The 23,458-nt window shown below is 37.1% G+C and overlaps 4 protein-coding genes across 6 annotated transcripts in view; 3 read left to right on the forward strand and 1 right to left on the reverse strand.

Annotated features, from left to right (window-relative positions):
• The window catches only part of dst (dystonin), a 194,082-nt gene extending 188,321 nt beyond the window's left edge, over positions 1-5,761 (reverse strand). The window contains exons 1-3 of the mRNA XM_073872803.1: positions 5,387-5,761; positions 5,053-5,087; positions 4,457-4,639 (exon numbers count right to left, since the gene is read on the reverse strand). Coding sequence (XP_073728904.1) covers positions 4,457-4,639; positions 5,053-5,087; positions 5,387-5,567 — 399 coding nt within the window. The 5' untranslated portion in view covers positions 5,568-5,761. The remainder of the gene's footprint in view (positions 1-4,456; positions 4,640-5,052; positions 5,088-5,386) is intronic.
• LOC129416559 (uncharacterized) overlaps positions 1-23,458 on the forward strand; it is a 136,526-nt gene that overhangs the window by 62,105 nt on the left and 50,963 nt on the right. The window lies entirely within an intron of this gene.
• znf451 (zinc finger protein 451) lies at positions 6,428-19,018 on the forward strand. Of its 3 annotated transcripts, XM_073872805.1 has the most exons (13): positions 6,430-6,813; positions 6,955-7,038; positions 8,293-8,406; positions 8,485-8,596; positions 8,671-8,812; positions 8,901-9,027; positions 10,048-10,207; positions 10,672-10,819; positions 12,239-13,734; positions 14,124-14,216; positions 16,335-16,412; positions 16,532-16,563; positions 18,832-19,018. In XM_073872805.1, the coding sequence occupies exons 1-12, from the start codon at positions 6,757-6,759 to the stop codon at positions 16,543-16,545; spliced, it is 2,625 nt and encodes an 874-aa protein (XP_073728906.1). In that variant the 5' UTR covers positions 6,430-6,756; the 3' UTR covers positions 16,546-16,563; positions 18,832-19,018. The 3 variants fall into 3 exon arrangements, with proteins under 3 accessions (XP_073728905.1, XP_073728906.1, XP_055026855.2); XM_073872804.1 differs by lacking the exon at positions 16,532-16,563 and having other exon boundaries at positions 6,428-6,813; positions 14,127-14,216; XM_055170880.2 differs by lacking the exon at positions 16,532-16,563.
• Positions 19,169-22,444, forward strand: bag2 (BCL2 associated athanogene 2). Its single transcript, XM_055170888.2, has 3 exons — positions 19,169-19,659; positions 21,078-21,187; positions 21,266-22,444. The coding sequence occupies exons 1-3, from the start codon at positions 19,538-19,540 to the stop codon at positions 21,658-21,660; spliced, it is 627 nt and encodes a 208-aa protein (XP_055026863.1). The 5' UTR covers positions 19,169-19,537; the 3' UTR covers positions 21,661-22,444.

Raw genomic sequence — 23,458 nt, forward strand, 5'->3', positions numbered from 1 at the left:
TCTCCATTTGTAGATTGTTTGCCTAACTGTAGACTGGTGAATTTCTAAAGTCTTTGAGATAACTCTGTAACACTTTATGTAAAGCAACAATTCTTGATGGTAGTTCCTCTCAAAGCTCTTTTTGGCGAGGCATGACTCACATAAGCGTGCTCTTCTTGTGCAGAGCAAACGCCAAAAGTTGAGGGGTTTCGTTAGTCAAAGTAGCTGTAGTCCACACCTCCAAACGTATTACCTTAATGAGACTCCAGGTGTGCTTTTTTGAGGTCATTAACTCAAGGGTTCACATACTTTTTCCCCAAGCACTATACGTCTTTTTAATGTTTTTGCTCAGAAAAGCACTCTGGTTATATAAACGCTTCACACTCAGACAGCAGATGCACACAACAGACAACACTGCGCTTGAGGGACCAAATCCAAACAGCGTTTAATGCTTTCCAATAAATCAAATTATCTTACGAAGTCCCAAATCAAGTTATTACTGACAGACGTGTTAGAGCAGTTGATAATTATAATGAAAACAAATAAGGGAAAGGAGTCACTGACACAGTCAAGTTAAGATGAAGTTGAAGCTGTGGACACTTATGCACTCTTTACATGTATGTATATGATCATCATTATAACAGGGATTTCCTGAACTGAATATTTTTTAGCTTGGTCTGCTGATTAAAATGTTTTATTTTAAATAATGTTTATCAGGTTTAATTGCCATTTTGACAATTGACTCTTTAATGCAATATTGTTAAACTATTCAAATAATAGGCTTGTTTCAGCCTGAATCTTAAAGGGGACATTCCATGAAAATCAGACTTTTTTCATGTTTAAGTGCTATAATTGGGTCCCCAGTGCTTCTACCAATAGCAACCCTGTAACTTTGTTTTGGTAAGGCTCTCTCTGCAAGCATGTGAATATATAGGTCATTCGGATTTCGCTTTCCCCATGATGTAGTAAGGGGATCTTATTATAATGATACCGCCCCTTCATCTGCGCTATCCAACCATGACGCGGCCTCACGAGTGCGAGAGATGGAGAGAAAGAATGACTTACAGCATGACGCGTTGGTATTCCCTAAATTAACACAAACAGTAGCCTACAATCTTATAACTTGTAGTTTTAATGGTCTTTCTAAAGGTTGAAGATGAGGATTAACATTACCATAGTGCAAGAGAGAGAGAGAGTGAGGGAACGAACGAGAGAGAGAGAGAGAGAGAGCAACGCGACAGTTCACTTTCATCAATAAAAGTATGTTGTTTAATATGTTTCTCTGAAGTTTATATGAATGAACACGATGATTAATGCACTGCACGAGACAGAGTGAGTGAACAACGCGTATTCACTATCATACACAATAATCATAAATATGCTGTTTAATGTTTCTCTGAAGTTTCAAATGAATACGAGGAGTTACAAGACCGAGAGTGAGAGACTGACTGCGAATGTGTTCAATATGTGTACACAATAAACTTAAACATGTCATTTCATCTGTTTCTCTAAAGTTTAGGCATTAAACGTGTTGTTTTATTACAGATCATTTAAATGTGCTCGTGTGGTTTGGTCAAAAAGTAAACTTCTGAGTGTTTGTGGAAGTGTATTTTATTGTAACATGTTGAAAATCATTGTGCCTGTTTAAAACACTGGCAGCATGAGACCTAAAAGTCTTTATTTTTATTCCACAATGTTCCCCATAAACTTGTTCAAATATATAATGTTGAACATCGCTTTTGAACAACTTCTTTCGTGAGAGAATCTCCCTAGATGCTCTGTTATGTCTACAGCGCGAGCGCTTGAGACTCCGCCCACCTGAGCAGCTCGTTTGGATTTAAATGGATACACATAAAAACGGTGCATTTTTGCTCAGACCCATAAAGTGCCTATTTTAACATGCCCCAATAAATTACCTATATGGTATTTTGAGCTAAAACTTCACATATGTACTCTCTGGGGACATCAAAGATTTATTTAATATCTTAAAAACGTCTTGTGGAATGTCCCCTTTAAAATTGGAAAGAAGATTGTAATTCAGATTGTGGATTGTGATTCTCATTTATAAAGACTGTGATGCACTTTTTTAGGAAGATTGCCAAACCCGACCCAAAGTTGATCTTTTTCAACTCTGGGGGCTCAGTGCGAAAAAACACAGAGCGCTGGTACTCAGAGCGGATAAAACCCGCCTGTTGCTGGCGTTTTTGAAAAGTCACTATTATAGACAAACATAATTTTATTAAACTAATAACATCCACCAGTTTTATTTGAATTTTTCAAGACACTGTCTCATCATTCACAATGCAAGTTAGAAAAAGTGAATAAAGGTTGTTTCAGGTATTGGTTGTACAGTTTCCATAACCTTTAAAGAAATACACACGAGCCTGGTTACTGGCAAATGTTCTTCAAAAATGTTACTCGCAACTAAACAGACCTAGCCATAAATTACTTAAAACATATACTGATTTAATCATTTGAGAAGTAAAATGTGTTGCAAATGCTGCCTTTTACTTCTTAAATGTTTAAATCAGTATATGTTTCTTAAAGAGGATCCACAGCTTCAACTACATCTTAACCTTGACTGTGTCAGTCACCCCTTTCCCTTATTTGTTTTCATTGTAATTATCAACTGCTCTAACGCGTCTGTCAGTAATAACTTTACTTGGGACTTTTCGTAAGATAATTTGATTCATTGGAGGATGGAAAATGCAACTGTGTAATTCAGGATTTATCGGCTGTGTGTGCTGTGTAAGTCACCAGAGTAAGCCTACTTTCTGTGTCAAGATATACATGGAGTAGGTGTAAGCAGAGCACAAACTAATGTGGTGTTAAAGGACAAGTTGGGTATTTTACACTTAAAGCCCTGTTTTCAGATTGTTTATGATGAAATAGAACGGTTTTGACTGAAATTTGGACATATGATGCTGGCCCAAGAATTTTCAGGTGTTTGTTGTATTACTCCACACCTCTACAATGGCTGTATAGGTGCACTGGAACAATCCTTCCTAAAATGCATTAAACATTCGTTTACAAAGACGTGAAACTTAGCGAGTGGTCAGGGGTGTTCAATGATATGCTCACACAAAAATCCTGCAAAAGATGCTTTCCAACAGCTGTTTTAGCATTTGTTGTAAACTTTTTGCCCAATTTTCCAAACGCCTCACACCCGTATATTCTTACGCTGAGAGCTTGAATAATAGACACTCCAGCCCAGTTGGTGGCGATAATCCACCTTTGCCAATTGCAAGAATACAAACAACGTTCCCGGTGTGGAGTAATATCTCACAGCACATCTAATACAAGTCAATGGAGTTGGACAAAAACTATGATAAAACCTGTTGGAGTGCGTCTTTTGCGGTGATTTTTGTGTGGGCGTGTCGGTGGGCGCCCCTGGCCGCTCGCTGGGTTTCGCGTCTTTGTAAACGAAAGTTTAATGCATTTTAGGACGGATTGTTCCAGTGCACCTATAGTGGGAGTTAATACAACAAACACCCGAAAATTCTTGGGCCAGCATCATATGTCCAAATTTCAGTCAAAACCGTTCTATTTCATCATAAACAATCTGAAAACAGGGCTTTAAGTGTAAAATACCCAACTTGTCCTTTAACTGTAATTAGCCTTATACAGGGCCAAGCAATCTGTGCTTTTGGTTTTTCCTCGTACTGTCAAAAGTTTTGAATTCATTAACAAAGAGTGTTTTGGAGGCATGGAAGTAACTTTCGTCATCTTATGTTTTTTTTTTTTCGATTTCTGAGTTGGGTGTGTAAGTCAACAACTCCAACCTTATATTATTTTAATCACTGTCTTGTTACCTAAAACATACTCCTAGTAACTGATAGCTGGGATTGAAAACATTTTTACACAATGGGGTTAGTTGTCACAGTGTTTTAAACCTCAGGTATACAAGATAATGAAATAAAAAAATATGTAAATACTATTCATCAAAATGATAACTGTTAATACAATATCAGGGGAAATAACTCATAATTATGATTTTTGTTTGGTCTTAATTGTGCAGCCCTTTAAAAAAATCTATTTACATGGATTGATGCATAACACAAGAATGGTTAGATGAAGGATCATGGATGGATGAATGTGTGGATATCTATTATAGACAGATATATAAACAATATTTGTATATAGACCGCATTTTATTGAATTATTTGTGTTTAAATTGAATTTTCTAGCAGGTGTTACAACAAACCCTCTGTTTTGTTACAATTAACCCACCTATGGGGTAATGTTTGCAATCCTGTCACTTTCTGTATAATTTAATGATAACAGTACGTCCCATAAAGAAATCTCATTTTTAGCAAAGATGTGTGTATTGATTGTGTAAAAACATGAAAAAGCCAAAAAGCGTTACTTTGTTCCCAGCTCTCCCCTACTGTGTAAGTCAGGATATCCTGGACGAGAGTACAGTGTGAGTGAGGATATTCCTGCTGGGAATACTGTGTGAGTCAGGATATATACGTACTGGTTTGCGTGTTGGTGTGAGCTGCACAGAGTGATAAAACTCTGGCTGGACGCGTTTCTTTACTCTGCGTTTCCTCACACTCGTGCACGAGTCTGGCGTGCTCTCAGGTATCTCGACAAGCTTTTCTTCAGAAACACGCGCTCGTGTGATTCTCCTGATGTGACGTGGACTGTGACGATACACCTGACAAATATCACAGGAGAAAAAAAATCCATGTTTATTTCACTTTTTGCATCATTGCTGTTGTATTACATTGCATCATATTGAGATATTGCTTGCACTTACTGAAAGAAAGAAACATGTGCTGCTTATTGCGGTCTTTCCTATTCAATGGGAAATGTTTACCATTGCTTTTTATATTTCTCGAAGATTTACTTAGTGGCAGCATGTAATATTTATACTTAAAAGTACTCAATTATTTATAGGCCGCACATGCGCAATGCGCATGTCACTCAGTCGATACTATTTCTTAATAAAGTGACTAGTAAAAACATTAGCCTACGAAACACTCATATTGTTTTAGATGATTTGCTTTTAAATCCATTTAACACTTTTTATGACCTTGACAAAGAAGCAAGAGAGAAAGAGAGAATTACCTCAGACCGAAAGTGATGCGTCCGGAAAGCAGCTTCTAGAACAAATGGGAACGATTGAAACAAACCCCATGCATTCAGTCATACTGTGTCTTAAAGATGCTTTTCAAATAACTTTGCCTGGTCTTGAAATAAAGAACACTTTTAAACAGATTAGACAAAACGATGCACTACTCGGGCATGCAGCACTCAAAATATCACCATTTATACCCATCAGATGAGAGAAATGAATGAAAATGTCTTATAAATACTGTCATTTTGCATGTAGCATGCATGTTTATTGCGCTGACATGCGACAAAATGACACGGGTACGACGGACACAATTAATACACTCACCGCGGCTCCTTGAACGCCTCGTGAGCGCAGATTTGATGGGAATTTTCTCATTGCGCAGTTTGCGATGCCAGCAGCATAGAAACACGATGGTAGCCACAGTCCCTACCAAAAGCAAAAACAGTAACAACACACATTGAATACTCAAGGGTCTCAATAAGACCAAAAAAGCCGCAGCGATCATCGCGATGTAGGGCAGCCACTCCTGCACATATGGGTCCTCTTCTTATGTAAATACTGAAGGCTGTTTCATGCTGTGATGCGTCACTTGTCGGTCCTCGACATATCATTTTTGTCAGGGTGTCTGTACTTCGGTAATGTGCAACAGCAACCCATGACTCAGCCTGTTTTACAGCTCGTGAAGGGCCAGCATCAGCATCATCTGAGCTCAGCAAAGCTGCGGCACGTACGGCGCTCTGTAGAGGCAGATGGACATAAACTGCGCCTTTTATTATTAGCCTACTACTACCAGTCATATTTAACTCTGTCCAAGTGATGTGTTTCACACACTCAGAACTAGCCATACTTAATATTAGTACAATTAGAATTTGTGTCGTTTCATAAAGCACCGTTTTATTATGATGCAGTCAACGATGGTATGATATTTATATTTTTTATTTTAAGATAATTTTTATTTTCAGGCCCACACGAAATATAAGGCTATATACACCATATAGTATACTCTTTTAAACTATTAAACACTGCGGTATTTTGTTTTATGTGCGTTGATTTAGAGAGAGATTTCTTTAATGGGCAGTTTAATAAGTTATGCTAATTTTAAGGTGGTTATTTCTGTGTCCACAACAGTCAAGTATTGTACAAATAAAAAAGAAATTCCATTCAGATAGGATTTAAAGGAAGTCGTATGACAATTTCTAAATATATACATGCGAAAAGAAAGTAAATGAATGAATGTATCTGGACTGAGTATTTTTTTAAAATTCATTAAAGCGTATAAAATGTTAAATTCATACAAACGTATAAAAATTACAAAATATTTTGAATTAAGTTTATGTATTTTTTAAATAACAACGGGATATTGGGTGACTTTTATTTTGACGATCTCTGGCTTGCTATATGTGATTAACGCTAGTTTGCTTCACACATGCTCAGATTTTTGCAATGCTTTGCTTACTTTAGCGCGAATCCACTGTTGAATTTGTAATTTAATGTCGATAATGAATTGTTTGTAATTATTATAGCTAGAGTTTTGTCTTTAACATGTCGGTTAGTTAAGCTTTTCATGCAGGCAGTTTTCAGACTTGATAACATTATTCCAGGCACTCTCTACGTTAAATTCGAGGATTTACACAGCACCAATGCGTGTAACACTGAAAGTGTTGATTTTATTATGCTGCATCGAGGTGTAAGCCATGATGTCTGTCTCTACTGTCTCTGAGAATGTTGAAGATGATGTGGAGTTTGTATCTGTAAGTGTGCAGGACACTTTACTGGCTTTTAATGTATCATTTGAGTTATTATGGCAGTTGTTTGCATCTGGGTCTTCACACATAAGAACTGGATTGAGTTTCTGTGGAGATGTGTGTTTAAACTACATTATGTTGTCGCAGGAGGGCCCTCTGAGACCAGTGTTGGAGTGCATAGACCTGCTGAGTGATGCTGAAGATGAGGATGGTGAACCTACTGCACATACTGTACGTTTATTTACATTCTCTCTTTAGAAAAGTCAGTCTCATTCAACTCCCTTATTATTTTCTTCATTCTATGAAACATTATAAAAACATGCTAAGCAAAATGTCCACTCTTGTCCCCACGATAAAGGTGGGTGGTGTATGTAGTGCATTTGACAGGTACTTTTATCCAAAGTAACTTTTTGCATTCAAGGTTTGTGTTTTTTACACTATGAAAAACATGCAACATTTGGGGTGATCTTCCTGATTTCCATCCTCTGCAGTAGATCTCAAATCTATGCAGACAAATTAGAGTAAATACATAAAGCTTGTGTGCTATTATATTATATATATTATTATTTATATTATATGCAGTGTTCATGTAGCTTAGTTGATAGAGCATGATGCTAGTAGTTGTGGGTTTGATTTCCAATAAACACACATTCGGCAAAGAATAAATTTCTTTGGCCAAAAATATTTTTAAATACTCTCTACAAAATGTATTTAGCATATAAAGCTTAATTAAATATATTTTTGAATTTGAAAATATTTATAGTTTTTACCTTTGTATATTAACATATGTTTCAAAATGTATTTCAGGGGCAATAAATAAATTTCAAATTTTACCACCCATACGGCAAAAAAAAAAAATCCTCGCCAAAATATTAAAGTTTGTATGTATAAGTATGTATAGAATATAAATTTATAAGTATATTTTTGCAGTTCAAAATTTTATTTAAATCTTTTCAAACCTGTTATGTTTACAGGTTTATAACATACAAAGCTTTTATTCCAATGCAATGTGAATATAAATGCTTTAAAATTAAAATATTTTATAAATTATTTGAATATTTATATTTATAAAATAAATAAAAATTTACAAAAAATGGCAAAAAAATATATTGGTGAAAAATTCATTTTTGTAAACATTTCAAAATATATTTCAGTACATATATTTTTTGGCAATTTTTTGTATATTTTGAAATATATTTAAAATTATATTTGAAAATTTCTTTTTGCCGTATGAAATAAAAATACACTTTGCATTCACTGCAATCCGCTTTGAATAAAAGCATCTGCCAAACACACATCAAAGGTAAATGACACGATTGCTTGGTCCAAACACAAGTTTGTTTCCACCCCCCAAAAATAACTTTGGGTTTTATTTAAGAATAAAATTAAAAACTTTAAACAAAGTGAAAGATTGATACAAAAAAATTCTATGTTTATGGAAAATGTATAAACTGCATTATGTTTTCTCTTGTTTTAAATGTTTAGATTGAGGAGCAGGTTGACAAGCAGAGAGCTCACGCTGTGTCCACACTGGACAGACTGGCACGCCAGGTTGCTGTCGAGAAACAGGAGAGGGCTGAAAAGTGTAAAGCTTTTAAGGTTCGCCTCTGCACTGTCTTTATTTAATAAATGGTCTGTAATAGTCCCCATGACATTTAAATTGTGTTTTTACAACAGGAAAAGATGATTTCACAGCAAGCACATGGACGCAATGAGCTGGCAGTCAGTCGTACTAACAGTAACAGTGACGATGCCAAGCGTTGTGTGGATATATGGCTAAAAATGCCAGGTCAGTGATGTTTTCCAGATTTTAAATAACTTGCATGTGAAAGAAGTCTTTAACTCTTTGACTTGAATGCCCAGGTTTACAGCCGGGTGCCATCAACTCCCACTGGAGACGCAGATCAGCTCCAGCACCGGTGAGGTTTTCACCTCAAACCTGCCCAGTCATTAACTGCGGGAGAGTCTATGACAACGTTCTTTTGCTCGAGGGTCATCTTAAAAGGTGTTGTTCATGAATAAATTCCCTAAATGACTTTCAAAATGTGTTGGGGCTGAGGCCTGTTTGATTCATCTGCACATTATGTTTTCAGGTTTGATCACTCACCATGTGACCCCACTATTGCCCTGAAAGGCAGCCCTTCCTCTGTCTTTGCCTGTCTGGCCTGTGGGTGCCACTTTAACTCCAAAGAATCATGGAGAGATCATGTGGAGTCTAAGGTCTTTTTTTATGTTTTCAGCTTTAGTGATTTTTGGGACTTTTAAAAGGGGTCATATTGTATTTTTCCTCTTACTGTTTGTTAGTAAAGTTTGCAGTCATAATAGTGTTTAGAGCTGGGCGGTATGACGGTATATTCCATTACAGTGATGTAAAATAACAGATTTTTTTTAAACTAAATGGTGAAATATACCATTACTATGAAATAAAATCACTTGAGAAATGGTTTTTTGGTCATACCGCACAGCCCCAATAGTGTTTATATCCCCCCTTTTTCTTTGGTGTTGCGCCTTTTAAGATTTCCATCTTCCAACTCTTAAATATATATCATTCATCACTTACAGCCCTTTACAAAGGCTGAATTACATTGCATCTGACAGAAAGCCATACCACTGCAGTGAGCTGCTCAGACTGTAGATGCTAAATATCCTTTCACTTTAAAGGTGCAGTGTGTACATTTTAGTGGCATCTATTGGTGAGGTTGCGAATTGCAACCAACGGCTCAGTCCACTTCTCACCCCTCACTTTTGAAACGCATAGAGAGGCTACGGTAGCCGCCATGGGACAAACATATCAACTTAGTAAATAATTTTGTCCGTTAATGGCTTCTGTAGAAACATGGCGGCCCAAAATGCCGACTTCCATTTAAGGGGATCCTCTTTGTATGTAGATAAAAACGTCTCGTAATAAAAACATAACGGTTCATTATGAAAGGTCTTTATGCACCCCTGATAATATAGTTTTGAATATTATTTTGCATTTCTGTCAAGAGATCCTTTTAAAAATTACACACTGCACCTTTAAGAAATATTAGTACCTCATCGTCCTCTAACGTGGGTGCATTTGGCTGCTCAAATGTTTACATCTGCTCAATTTATCTGAATGTAAATATATATAATATATTGTATATGTATTTGAATTTCTATCTCACAAGATCAATGTATATTTCGTTTCTCATGAAACCTTTGCACAACTTTTGCTCATTTTTTACATAGCTTGCCTGTTGTGTTTGATATCTATAGGTGTCCTCCTCTGATGCTGATGGTCACACGAGATCTCAGAGCTATCAGTTGATCGTATGCTTCGCCTGTCCTGCCTGCTATCTTCTCTTTAATATCAGGGATGAATGCCTGCAGCATATGTCAACCAAAAATCACTTCACTCACTCCATCTCGCTCTCTGGTTTGTGATCATCTACAATCAAACTTTATTTTCAGTGCTGTGTGATATAACAAATGAACCATCATTTCCTAAATGTTTCTGTGCTGCTGTAGTTTAACTAGTTGAGGGATAGCAGCACAAAGGCCATGAGTTTGATTCCCAGTGAACACACATATTGATAAAATGTAAAGCTTGAATGCACTGTGGATCCATTATCATTTGTAAATAAAATCTCAGTATGTTATTAATTTTGCGTATTCATGTTGAATTTATTTATCGTTAGTATTAAATTGCACTCTTAAGATGGCTCCGATGAGGCTTTGCAGAGTGCTGTGTAATAAGTCCTCATAAAAATGTCTTTGTTCAGTAATATCAGCATTGTGAATGAATTTAACAAATAACAATTTTAAGTGTGAGAATAAACAGTGGACACATTTGATTATTGGCTTGACCTTGCGTTTCTTTTTTTCACTTTTCTCTTTTAGATGCAAAGACACCAGCTGTTCCCGTGCCAGTTCCACGCTACGCAAAGAACCGCTTGATCGCTCTCTGTAAGGATATCAGCTTCAAAGTCAAATGCACAGTCTGCTCTGTAGTTCTTACTTCACATATGGAGGCAAGAGCACACTTCAAGTAAGTTTTCTAGTGACATTTCATCATCTCCTGACCACTGTTATATTAAAGATGACAGATGTGTGTGTAGGTTAAAGTGCACCAAGTAATTGTGTTATTCAAGATTAGTTTTTTGTACTTTAGGATGGATATGGCATCATGCAGATGTTTTAGTTACTGCGTTATTGTTGAAATGCTGTATCTGCGGGTGAATTTGTCTTTTCTGAGGAATGCTTAAAAGTGAAGCGTAAATGATGCTCAAAACAGCTAACAGACCTGTCACTTGCCCGCACTTTCCAGTGTTTGCCATGTTTTAGGCCTTGCCAATTAACCGCATGTGTAATAGTATGTTGGATCCATGCATTACATGTAGATCTTAAAGTGACAGCAAACAAAATAAATCTTAATGTCTGCAAAATATTTCGTCATATTGAGAACCAATCGATATTGCACTAAATTGTATCGAATCAAAACCATACAAAAGAATCGAATCTCCAAATTGGTCGTAAAACTCAGTCCTAGTCTGTACTTATGTTTTATTTTAGATAAGGAAACATATATGCGTTATGGGTGTAATAAAAATGGACATAAGGTTTTGGGAGACATTCTAGGAATTATGTGAATTAAACTGCACAAACCAGAAGCAATATAATACCCAAAAAATGAAGAAGTGATGGCAGACACAAAATCTGAAAGCTGCACTTACCCAACTATGGAAAATGATTTGAAAAAAAAAGTTTAAAAATCAGAGAGCACGCATGGGTATTTAAGCCACTATGGCAGTGGTTCTCAAACTTTTTCTGCGTGCGGCCCCCCTTGTGTACGTTGCATTCCTTTCGTGGCCCCCCAAAGAAAATTTATGACAAAAACTGTTCTAAAATGTAACATTTTAATTAAACAAAACATATTAAGTTAAACAAAGTAGTGCTGTTGGTTAGTAGCCTTATTTTTGTTAGGTTTAATTACACAGAATTCATGATAAATTAATGTATTTTATAAAATGTCATAAAACTGGGGCCCCCCTGGCACCATCTCGCTGCCCCCCAATTTGAGAACCACTGCACTATGGGACGGTTTCCCGGACAGGGTTTAGATCAAGCCAGGACTTGGTCTTAAGTTATATTATGACATTTAAGTGGTTTTTACAAACATACCTTACAAAAAAAATACTAGTGTGGCTCTTAAGACAAATCAATGACACGGATATATGTTAAAATATGCTAGTGCAAGATATTTTTAAATTCAAGCAGTTCAAACATGCATTTTAGTCTGGTACTAGGATAAACCCTGTACGGGAAACTGCCCATAAATGTTGAAATCTGAGAGATCAGTATGGTTAAATACTTTTATGAAATGCTTTTTTTATGGAAATATTGACTTTTCATGGAATCGCTCAGTACCGGAGCACTATTTCACTAACAGATTTGCCTTATTTTCTAGTGTGCACTGCAGACATGGTTGTGCTATTGCCATTGCGGATCAAAGCGTCACTGACATCATGAAGAAAATGGCGCTTGCGGGTCAATGCTTCACATGCCACAAACTCTTTCTCACCCTGGGTAAGATGGAGGAACACAGAGGACACACCAAACATAACGTGAAGCCGATCAGCAGTCTGGACAAAGCCCTTCTGTACTACAGCAACTACAGCGAAACCCGCATTGCTCGGAAAGGCACGGCGAATCCTTCAAATGACTCCTTGATGTGGGGGAGCAAGAAGGATCCCAAAGATTCAGAGGAGCCGTCAGCTAAGCGACAAAGAACGACCAGCTTAGATTCTCAATGCAAACGGGAGAAAAGGTCAGGCCTCGCCTGGTTCTGCGAATGTGGCCTACGCTTCACGGAGGAGTCGCAAGCGAGCAAGCACCTCCAGGCTGCCAATCAGATCTTTCACAAATGTGCAGTCTGTGGGAAGTTAACGGGCGAGTCGTCTATAGCCCGTTTGCACATGAGCAGGTTCCATGGCGGCGCTCACCTGTCCAACTTCCTTTTCCACTGCAGGCAGTGCAAGGTCGAATTGCCGAGGATGGAAGACATCATGTCGCACGTTGGCGTAAGTCATCGAGGTCACACCTACTACCAAGAAAGAGAAGATGTCATAGATAACAGCGTCTCCTCTAGTACGTCCCCTAAACCTTCCACCAGTTCTGAAACCCAAACGAGCAGGCCAGCTAGTTCCTCCTCCGGCCCACCTCCGAAGGCCGAATGGTGGCTTTGTCGAATGTGCGAGGATCTCTTCGACTCGGAAGCGGGGGTGCGTAAACACTGCGGCGATCTGAGCAGTCACAGTTTCCAGAGGTTTGCCTGCGGCCACTGTCCACAGAAGTTTTTCAAAGATTCAACCCTACGCCGCCATTGCGCCAACGAGCACGGCGGCGACGTAGTCCTCCGCTACTTCTGTGGTCTTTGCGATAGCATACTATACAACAACGAAAGAGAGTTTCAGGAGCACTACGACAGTTTGCACAGCCAAGATTTTTACCGTTTGGAGACGGCTGAGAGTAATTCCCAGGCTGCCACGGAAAGTACCGTCGAGAGTCCTCTGGCTGGTGCGGGTCCCTCCCGAATCTGTCCTTGCATTGGCTCTGAGAAATCCAAAGAGGAACGAAAGGCCGTTTTCACAAAGTGCATGAAACAGTTGGCCATCGACAACAAATGCGACTACGTCTGTCGGCAGTGTGACAGAAAGACGTCCGTCTATGCGGAGATGAAGACGCATGTGCTTATTAAACACGAGGCGCTTGAGAAGAGTTTTGATGTTCAGTGCACTGTATGTTTAGAGAGCCACAAAGACGTGCCAAGTTTCCATTCACACTATCACAAGCAACACTGCCAGTTAGAGCCATGCGCTTGCAACCGACCCAGCGACACAGACAAGAAACCAGCATCCAAATCCCAGATACTCGATGCACAGCCGATCTTCAAAAAGTCTAATGGTGAGAGGTCTTCCATTCATGTCCTGCTTTTTTATTTTGCTTCCTAAAGTACTCAATTATTTACTCCTGTACCTTTCTTTCAAAATCTGTATGCCTGTATGTCTGCCATTATTGGACAAACTGATTAATTCAGGTGTGTCTGATTGTTGTTGTTGTTGTGTCTGCTGAGGTCTGTCACACCTGGATTAATCAGTTTGTTTAATAATGGCAGACAGGAAACAAGGAGCTGGCTGAAGTTCAGGAAGTAGTGCAGCTGGGCATAAAGCCTATTCTTGACAAAGTCAAGCTCCTGGTCACGTGACGTCACTATTTGCTTTTATTGTATAATAACATTGTTCATTGTGTGTTTAAACGTGAGATAAAATGTCAAATGTTGTTTTCTTTGACAGCAGAGGAGTTTCAAAATGTTAAAAGCATCATTGCATCAAGTGTTGCCGATTTCAAACAAGAGGTGACTGCTTCACGGGATATTGAAGATGATGGTAGGTTTGCATACAAATGGTACTTGCATAGTATTTTCATGTTGTATTGCAATGTTATTTATTGATTATTGTTGATATTACAAATGCATTAAAGGATTACTCTACTTTCATAAAAAAAATCCAGATCATTTACTCAACCCCCATGTCATCCGGGATGTTGATGTTTTTCTTTGTTCAGTCAAGAAGAGGTTCAGTTTTATGGGGAAAACATTCAGGGATTTTTCTCCATATAGTGGACTTTAGTGGACCTCAACATTTTACCATTTCAATGCAACTTTAAAGGCTCTAAATGATCCCAACCGAGGCATAAGGGTCTTATCTAGTGAAACCATTGTCATTTTCGGCCCCAAAAAATGAAATAAGTAGTTTTTGAACACAACTTCTCGTCATTGCACTAGCCGTGGGATTCGCCAGCTCGACCTCACGTATTACGTAATCACGTGGAAAGGTCATGCATTACATATGTGAAATGCACACATGTGGACCATTTTAAACAATAAACTGACACAAAGACATTAATTAGTATCATTACACATAAAACAACATCTGAACGCTAGGGCTGTGATTCTGTGTTTCATGCTCTGTGGTCAGTAGTAAGTCTCTATCAATCTAAAATCACCATGAGTTTGAGTCGTTTATAACGTGCATATACAAAAGCAACACTCGTCAAACACAATCATTCAAAATATTCTTTATTATCATGAAAATACCTGAAACAATTTGAAGAACAGCGATAAAAATAGGTATGTTGCTAAAATTGTCATAATGGTTATGCTAAAACTAGTTGTTCAGATAGAAAGAGCTTGAAAAAAGCTTTTAAATGAGACCAAGATCATGTTTATGGACATCACAGAATAACAAAATACTGGCCATTTGAAACTCAAAAATCATCACTTTATTTTGTCCCATGTTTTCCATTAAAATTCAAGAAAATGTGTGACCGAATCATGAAAATTATAACTTGTTTGCTATAACTCTTTTAATTTTTGAGATATTGACCTGAATCTTTCAAGATAAGCTGTTTGCCATATCCTCTAAATATTCTCCTTCTGAAAAGTCATATATATATATAAAAAAGCAAACCACTAATTACACCAAATAACACTCTTTATTCAGTCTATATATACAGACATCTACTACATGGCTATACGGCTGCTTCCCATTCTTTACCATTCAAGCAGATTTTGGTGGAGGTAAAACTCCTGTGGTCGTCGTTCAAATTTATTAAAATTTTGTTCACTTGTAGTTTAGCAATTAAACTAAATATCTTTACAATTTCAAGACTGTCTTTACTCAACTTCAGCAAAAACAATGACGATTTTACAAACAACCGACTTTGGCGAGCTCGCACGGCCAGTAGTTAAACATGAAAGGTGGTTACTGAAAACGAGAAGGTACCTATGGTTCTTCCGGTGGTGTTAACAATAAAAACTCAGAAATTTCGCCATCAACAAATCAACAGAAGCATTCATTTCAACAACACTACACGCCGCCTGAGGAAATCTTGAGTTTCGTTGAGCGGAACCAAAAAGTCAGCCACCACACCGGAGTTAGCAACATACCTAATATAAATATTCCTGTAGACATTTCCCGGAATAGCGTTTGTAATGCTACTTCTTCTGTGGCACAAATGGCGTTTCTATACAAGAGCGCCCTCTGGCTTTTGGATGTGGCGGTAATTCATTCAAATTCATTAATTGAGAACGCGCATTTGCATGATTAATCGGCACAGCCCTACTGAATGCTCCTTTTATTCCACGCTGACGCTGGTGCATCACACGGCTAGTGCATGATGAGAAGTTGTTGTTTAATATTTTGATTTACATATTTTTATTTTTTGAGGCAAAAATGACAATGGTTTCACTAGATAAGACCCTTATGCCTCGTTTGGGATTGTTTAGAGTCCTTTGAAGCTGCATTGAAACTGAGATCCATTAATGTCCACTATATGGAAAATCCTGAATGTTTTTCTCAAAAAACTTAATTTCTTCTTGACTGAACAAAGAAAGATATACACATCTTGGATGACATGGGGTTGAGTAATTTAATGGGATGATTTTATGAAAGTGGAATAATCCGTTAAGGAAGGAAGCATTTATGTGTTTATTTTATACTTAGATGCGTTTGATCGAGACATGAAGCTTGCTTTAGCTTTGAGTGCAGAGGAAGCCAGGAAGTCAAAGGATCTGGACATAGGTGGGTCATCATCTCTTATAACTGTATTGCTTACTGTATTTCTGCCTTTTGCATTTGTCAGAATGTGAGTTGATTGAAAGTCTCTATGCGGTAATTAATCAGCTGTTTATTTCTGCCAGCTTTGCATGCCTGAAGAGTTTTATCATTGTGGGTATGTTTCATTTTTATGAAACCCACAGTCTTTGTTTTTCTTGAATCTTGATTTTTATGTGGGTCTAATGGGCACATGTGGTGTGGTGAGCTGATCAGGCTGGGTTTTGTTGTATGGTTTTGGTGTAAGTGTTTGGTGCTTAAATGTTGAATTTGTCAAGTGAAATGTTATCACGTTAGCATAAACTATTGCTGACACTCGTCCTGTACACACAGCAAAGTTTCAGGTGTGACAACCGCATTATAATGTTGGAGTAAATGGAACAGAAATTCAACAACGTGAGTCTTGTAAATGCGGTTGTCACTACCTGCATTTTTTGGGTCCTATTATGCTTTGCAAACTTTAGTTGGTGTATAATGTGTCTGTTCGAGCATAACATTTGTCTCCAAAGTAACAAAGATCAAAATCCACTCCAAAGGAAGATAACAGAAAACACATTTCCAGATCTACAACCAATGACTTGTTGGGACTACAGTGTACTTCTGTGATGTCAAATGTCACATTATCTGTTTGCATCTGAAATGTATAAGAAATCTAATGACAAAAAGAAAACACAATGCAGTCGTGCTTGTGTATCCTGTCTAGGGTGGCAAAGGGGCAGAAAGTTTCAGATAAATTTCTGGAGACTTTCCATGGGAACTTAATCTGGAGAATTTTGGAAATATTCCAAATTGGAAACTTAAAGGGACAGTACACTTTTTAAAATATGCTCATTTTCCAGCTACCCTGAGGTTAAACATTTGATTTTACCGTTTTGGAATCCATTCATCTGATCTGTGGGTCGGGCGCTACGACCTTTAGCATAGCTTAGCACAATCCATTGAATCTGATTAGACCATTAGCATCACAATCAATAATCAAAGAGTTTCGATATTTTTCCTATTTAAAACTTGACTCTTCTGTAGTTACATCGGGTACTAAGACCGACCGAAAATTAAAAGTTGCAATTGTCTTGGCTGATATGGCCAGGAACTATACTCTCATTCTGGTGTAATAATCAAGGACTTTGCTGCTGTAACATCATGGTTGCAGGAGGTGCAATGATATTACACAGCGCCTGAAAATAGTCCCCTACTATTAAAAGATACTAAGGGGACTATTTTCGGCTGCTACGTAATATAAAAATGAGCATAGTTTAAAAAAAAATAGTGGAGTGTCTCTTTAAAAGTCAATTAATAGGAATTTACGGGAAATTATGGGAATTATTTGGAAATTTAGGAAAATTTATATTGACTATACATTTTTACCAACAGAAACATTTTGTAGTAGAAATAAACATTTAGTAGAGTAGAAGTTTATGCGATTCTTCCATTGAGTAGCGTAATAAACATTATTATACTTTTTATAGTAGTGCTAGATTTACTGGCTAGCTATCTATTGTATAAACACATTTATATATTTATATAAGTGCAGTATTTGCTTTTACAATGGTAAAATGTTGTTGCACACTAGCTTACATACAGAACAAGGAAGTTTTAAACAAATTTATGTAATTTACATGAAAACATACAAAGAAGAATCCTGCACATAAAATTATTGTCCAAGAAATGATCTGTGCTTGTTATTAAAGAATGCAAGCACATGCAGGGGGTGTGGCCTCAATGACCCTTCAGAAAGAAGTGTGCTGTGTGCATGTGACTGAAGAATGTGCAGAGTAGAAATTCAACTCAAACTGCATTAACTGCATGATTTTAACTACATTTAATTTTCCTGTTATAGGCAACTCTGCAATTCTTTTCAAATTCCCAGTTTATTCTTAATATTTCCCCTTAATTCCCATATATTCCTGTTCATTCTCATATATTCTTGTTAATTCCCATGGAAAGTTTCCAGCCTTAAAAATTTCCAGAATTTTGCAACCCTAATCCAATCCTACCTGAAGCCAGGGCTGTACACACTTTATAGCTTTCACACACTAGCAGGACATCTGAGTGATATCACAACAGACTTGACCAAACAAAGTTGACTGACTGAGGGTGGGACAGGGGTGGTAGAGACAGATTGGGAAGAGAAGTGCTTTGTGAATATAATAATGTGTTTGAACAATCATGCATGAAACCCTATTCTACTACATCCCATAAATAAAATCAAGACTTTGTATTAAGGCATAATAGGACCCCCCTATCTACAGTTTCCTAAATCGTAGCTTTCTGTTTGCATGAATACGATTTGAAAAGGTTTTCTGACTGTATTTTCTTCAAAACACTTTGTGCACATTCTGTACATGATGTTTAAATGAATAATAAACGGTTATTTCTCTTGTTGCAGATATTGAAGAGGCCTTAAAAAGAAGCTTACAGGAGTTTTGATTTATTAGGACACGGTTTAAAATTGTGCCATTTCCCCCACTGATTTCCATACACTGTATTTGTTAACATTGTATTTTTCTTTGTATTGTTTTTTGTTTGTTTGTTTGTTTGAATAAAGGATGTTCATTAAAATGACTTTAATTTAACACTATGTTCCAGTCTTTTCTATGTTGCTATTTTGGCACTAAATTCGCCTCTGTCTTTGAAACCTCCTTGGCTCGTGTTTGGAGGTCATGAGGCACGCGTTTTACCTCTAATACTTTCAGCCCATGTTTGGAGATGTGACTCCAGGGAGGCGAGCTGGAAACCGCTAGAACGTGATCAGTAGATTTGTTCAACGTTTAAATGAATCGTTTTGACGTGCCCGTTCGAATAAACGATTCACTGATTCTTTTGAGGTAGCCCTCGAAAGTGTTTCCAGCAGTGCTTCTCTCGTTTTATTGTTTTCATTTATCGTCACGTAATATATAAATTATACAAACAATTTTTACTTTAGAGTTTCACTTAAAGTCTAACCTTTGCTAATCTTTCTGACCGAATTATAAAGAACGAATCGACTCTGAGGAACGACTCCTCGCAAATCGGATCTCCTCCTCCAGCGCTCGGCTGTAATACAGATCACCCCACCCGTGAAATCGATCATTAAACGCGACCATCAGCGAGCGATGGCTCAAGCGAAAATCAACGCTAAACTGAATGATGGATCTAAAGGGAAATTCAGCAGAACCATATCAATGGCGGACCGCTCCGGACGCTTACTGGAAAGTCTGGATCAGATTGAAATGAGGTAAGAAAGACAAAGATTTACTTTACATTTAACGTTACACTCACAGACGCGATGTAAAGCAACAACTTTACAACTTGAGTGAGTCTAGAAAGCGTCGAGTTTTAATACATGGTGCAGGAATAACTGTGTTTGTATTTAAACAAGTTGATACAAAATATAATTTTTTTTTATAAATATTTCGGGAATCAAACCTATGACATTTGCTTTGCTAACCCAAAGAATACTACTAGAAAACTACTAGAAACTACTGAGTGTGTTGGTATACTGATCAGTATCATCAATCTGAAAATTAGCAAAATGTTTACATTAATGCATAAACAACATATATACCGTTAGATAGAATAAAGTTTCAGGCTTTTTCATTTCAATAAAACTTTTTTACTATTATTATTATTATTATTGATTCAATTGACTAATATCTTGTTAACGAAGAGATTCAATCACATTTATCTATAGCTTTTAACAGTTTTTCAATTTTTGAACAACTACTAAGGACAAACAGCAGGGACATGAAAAACAAAATCGGGAAAAAGGAGAAAGAATGCTCGAAAAATGATATAATACATTAACATAAATATATAATGGCATTAAACTACTTAAAGCTTGCACTTGAGCATATTTAAAACTTAAAATGTAGTTTTTTATTGTTTCATTTTATAGCATTTCAACCTAATGCAATTTCCTCTTGAAGAAAACATGCAATTCTTAGTTATGAAAAAAGGACATCTTTGTACTTATTTGATTCATGATGCTATAATGTACTTTTCATGAAAAAATGGCAACCATGTATGTGTATTTTATGAATTTTTTTGTATTTTTTCATATTTCTCTCTTTCCTCTTATTAAATATTTTGTCTTCCAGACAGGACTTAAGTCTAGTCAGACTGAATTGTTTGTTTGTGCTGTCTTATCTAAACACAGCTTATACTGACATATCTTAAAGCAGGGGTCACCAACGTGGCCAGGTATCCCGCACAGAGTCTGTGAGGTGCCCGCCAAAGCACATTCTATTAATAGTCTCAACTGTAATATTTATTCATTACATTTTTTTTAATATTAGCTTGGCTTGGTTTACGCATGTTAAAATTTTAAACAATACTAAAACATATAAACAAGTCAAATAAAATAAAATAAACAAGTAAGACAAAAAGTTTTAAGTAGACTATATCAAAAAGTAGCCCTCCAGATTGTTTTATCCATTGTGGTAGCCCTTGCTCATAAAAAGGTTGGAGACCCCTGTCTTAAAGTATGTTTGTAAGAATTACATAAAGCCAAGTTATGGCTTAATCTAAACTCTGTCTAGCAAACTGCCCCTAAATTTTGTGTTTGTTTTCTGTCATTGTGATGTACGTGATCTGTCATTTCAGAGTTCATCTCTTATGATATCAGCTGAGATGAATCATTTCCATCTGTTGTAGGGTGGAGGCATTACGTGAGGCGGCCACTGCTATGGAGCAAGAGAGAGAAAGCTTAATTGAGACCATACATTTGATACAAAACAGTCAGGAAATGAGGACCATTTGTGACGGTAAGCCAGAAACATCTGATGGATTTTCTAATGGAGCGATTAGCGTCAGACATAAAACCACTTCAACTTCTGTTTCAGGGGAAAAGGAAGAGCTCTCTCTGACTGCCAACAGACTTATGAGCAGGACGTTAACGGTGTCGGTTTCTGTCGACACGATCCGAAACGCCCAACAAGAGGAGGCCTTAAAGAAAGTCACAGCTATTATTGATGAGATTGCTGCTAAAGTGCTTGAGGATATGGAGGGAGCCAGAGGAAGACTACAGGCCCTTTACGCCGCATGTGTGACTGAAGCACCACCTGTGCCTATTGATCAGAAGTTTCAGACGGTCATCATCAGCTGCGCTCTGGAAGATCAGAAGAAAATCAAGAGACGTCTGGAGACTCTCATCAGGAACGTGGACAACGCTGAGAAAACCATTAAAATCATGGATAATCAGAAAGTTGACCAGCCTGGTCTTGCCAATGGCAAATAGGAGTTAAGAAAACCCACCCAAGTGCCTTTTTAGCATCTATAGGTGCCACAAAACACAACTGATATATAAAGGTCTTATATAATGAAACTTTATGGCCTCTTAATCACATACATTTCTCTCTTACCTCACTGCATTTAACTTAAAGTTACTATTATAAATGTTTACATGATATATTGACCCCTAACATTTTTATTTTGTTTTTAATAATTATTATTATCATCATTGTTTTTGTTTTACTAACCCATATATGAAGCAATGTGAATGGAAAGGTTGTTGTGAACTGATCCTGTTCAGATCCACTATAGCAGGGGCCCGTACCATGAAAATGGTTAAACAAACTCAGGGTTACAGGATTAGTTTCAGGTTGACAAAACCAAGCCAATGTTCAGGCCTTGTTGGTACAAGCTATTTTCATGGTACCCAAAACCCAGGATTTGCACAAACTAATCCTAAACAAAGCTGGCTAACCAACTAAACCGGCTTCATGGTATAGGCCCCAGGTGTCTCCAACCCTGTTCCTGGTAAGCTATCGTCCTGTAGACTTCAGCTTCAACACACCTGTCTGTAATTATCAAACAATCCTGAACAAGAGTTCTGACAACAGAAGTTCAAAAAGCTCACAGAGACTTCAGTTTATTCCTGAAAGCTCATAGTGATTTTTCCTTAATAATAGTCAGGAAATGCATTGATTTCTATATCACACAGATATGTGCAGGTATTATTTTTATGTAGTTACATTAACAGTGTTTTTTGACAAATACAATCCACTAATATGAGTATGGTCCGCTGCTGATATGTGCCTTGTTAACATGTTTTAAGCTGCCTCCAACAACTTTAAAGCTTTTAAATGCATCACACTGTGTATAATGTAAGCTTATAATGTTTGTGCATGTTTATAATGACAATTGACTATGAGCTGTGTGTATGTCTTGTGCATGTTTAATTTATAAATATACAAAGAACAAGATTAAAAAAAGACTCATAAAGCACTTATTCATTTTTTTGTTTTGTTAAGTAATTATAATAATACCACTGGCTCAGGTCGTTTTCTTTTTATTGTTAATATGAACAGCTAATGGGAGATGGTTAACTTTAAATTATTAATAATAACTGCAATTATTATATATATATATTTATATTTATTTATTTATTTATATATTTATTTATTGATATGCATTTTATTAATACAAGTTATTAAAGGTGGGGTGAATTTTAAACCCTCAAATTAGTGTGAAATAATAGTTTGATGGCCCTTACCCAATCCTAAATCTAACATACACCCTAATCCTGCAATCTTATTGGTTTATGACAATGTTGATCCAGGATCACTACTTGGTGAAATCACGTTCAACGCGTGTCTACTTACTGACATCCTTGCCTGGGTTGTGTATGTGTGGGGCGGGTCTATCAAAAGAAGATCCAGATTCTGTTGAGGGGCGTGTTTGTTTAGGTGATTTTAAAGGTCAACTTTGGCTTTCAGAGATAATGCACCCCGCCTTTAAAGGTGCAGTGTGTAAATTTTAGCGGCATCCAGTGGTGAGGTTGCGAATTGCAACCAACGGCTCAGTCCACTGCTCACCCCTTGCTTTTGAAACGCATAGAGAAGCTATCCGCCACTGGAAAAACATGTAATTGATGGAGAAAAACTAGGGTTCCCACTGGTCCTTGAAATCCTTGAAAGTTTGTGAATCTGGGGGAAAAAAATTCAAGGCCCTATGGAAGTTTTTGAATATACATACATAGATACAGGTCATTGAAAGTGCTTGAATCTATTTTATGCAAGAAGTTTTCTGGAAAA

This window comes from Misgurnus anguillicaudatus, chromosome 11 (assembly GCF_027580225.2).
Source record: "Misgurnus anguillicaudatus chromosome 11, ASM2758022v2, whole genome shotgun sequence".
Lineage (NCBI taxonomy): Eukaryota > Metazoa > Chordata > Actinopteri > Cypriniformes > Cobitidae > Misgurnus > Misgurnus anguillicaudatus.

Bases quoted from the DNA above. Each gene is read 5' to 3' on its own strand.
- znf451 (XM_055170880.2), top strand. From the start codon at position 6,757: ATGATGTCTGTCTCTACTGTCTCTGAGAATGTTGAAGATGATGTGGAG. The intron at 7,039-8,292 runs GTACGTTTATTT...TTAAATGTTTAG, and splicing joins GTGAACCTACTGCACATACT to ATTGAGGAGCAGGTTGACAA. The intron at 8,813-8,900 runs GTGTTGTTCATG...TTATGTTTTCAG, and splicing joins CTCGAGGGTCATCTTAAAAG to GTTTGATCACTCACCATGTG.
- bag2 (XM_055170888.2), top strand. From the start codon at position 19,538: ATGGCTCAAGCGAAAATCAACGCTAAACTGAATGATGGATCTAAAGGG. The intron at 19,660-21,077 runs GTAAGAAAGACA...CATCTGTTGTAG, and splicing joins CTGGATCAGATTGAAATGAG to GGTGGAGGCATTACGTGAGG. The intron at 21,188-21,265 runs GTAAGCCAGAAA...CTTCTGTTTCAG, and splicing joins AATGAGGACCATTTGTGACG to GGGAAAAGGAAGAGCTCTCT.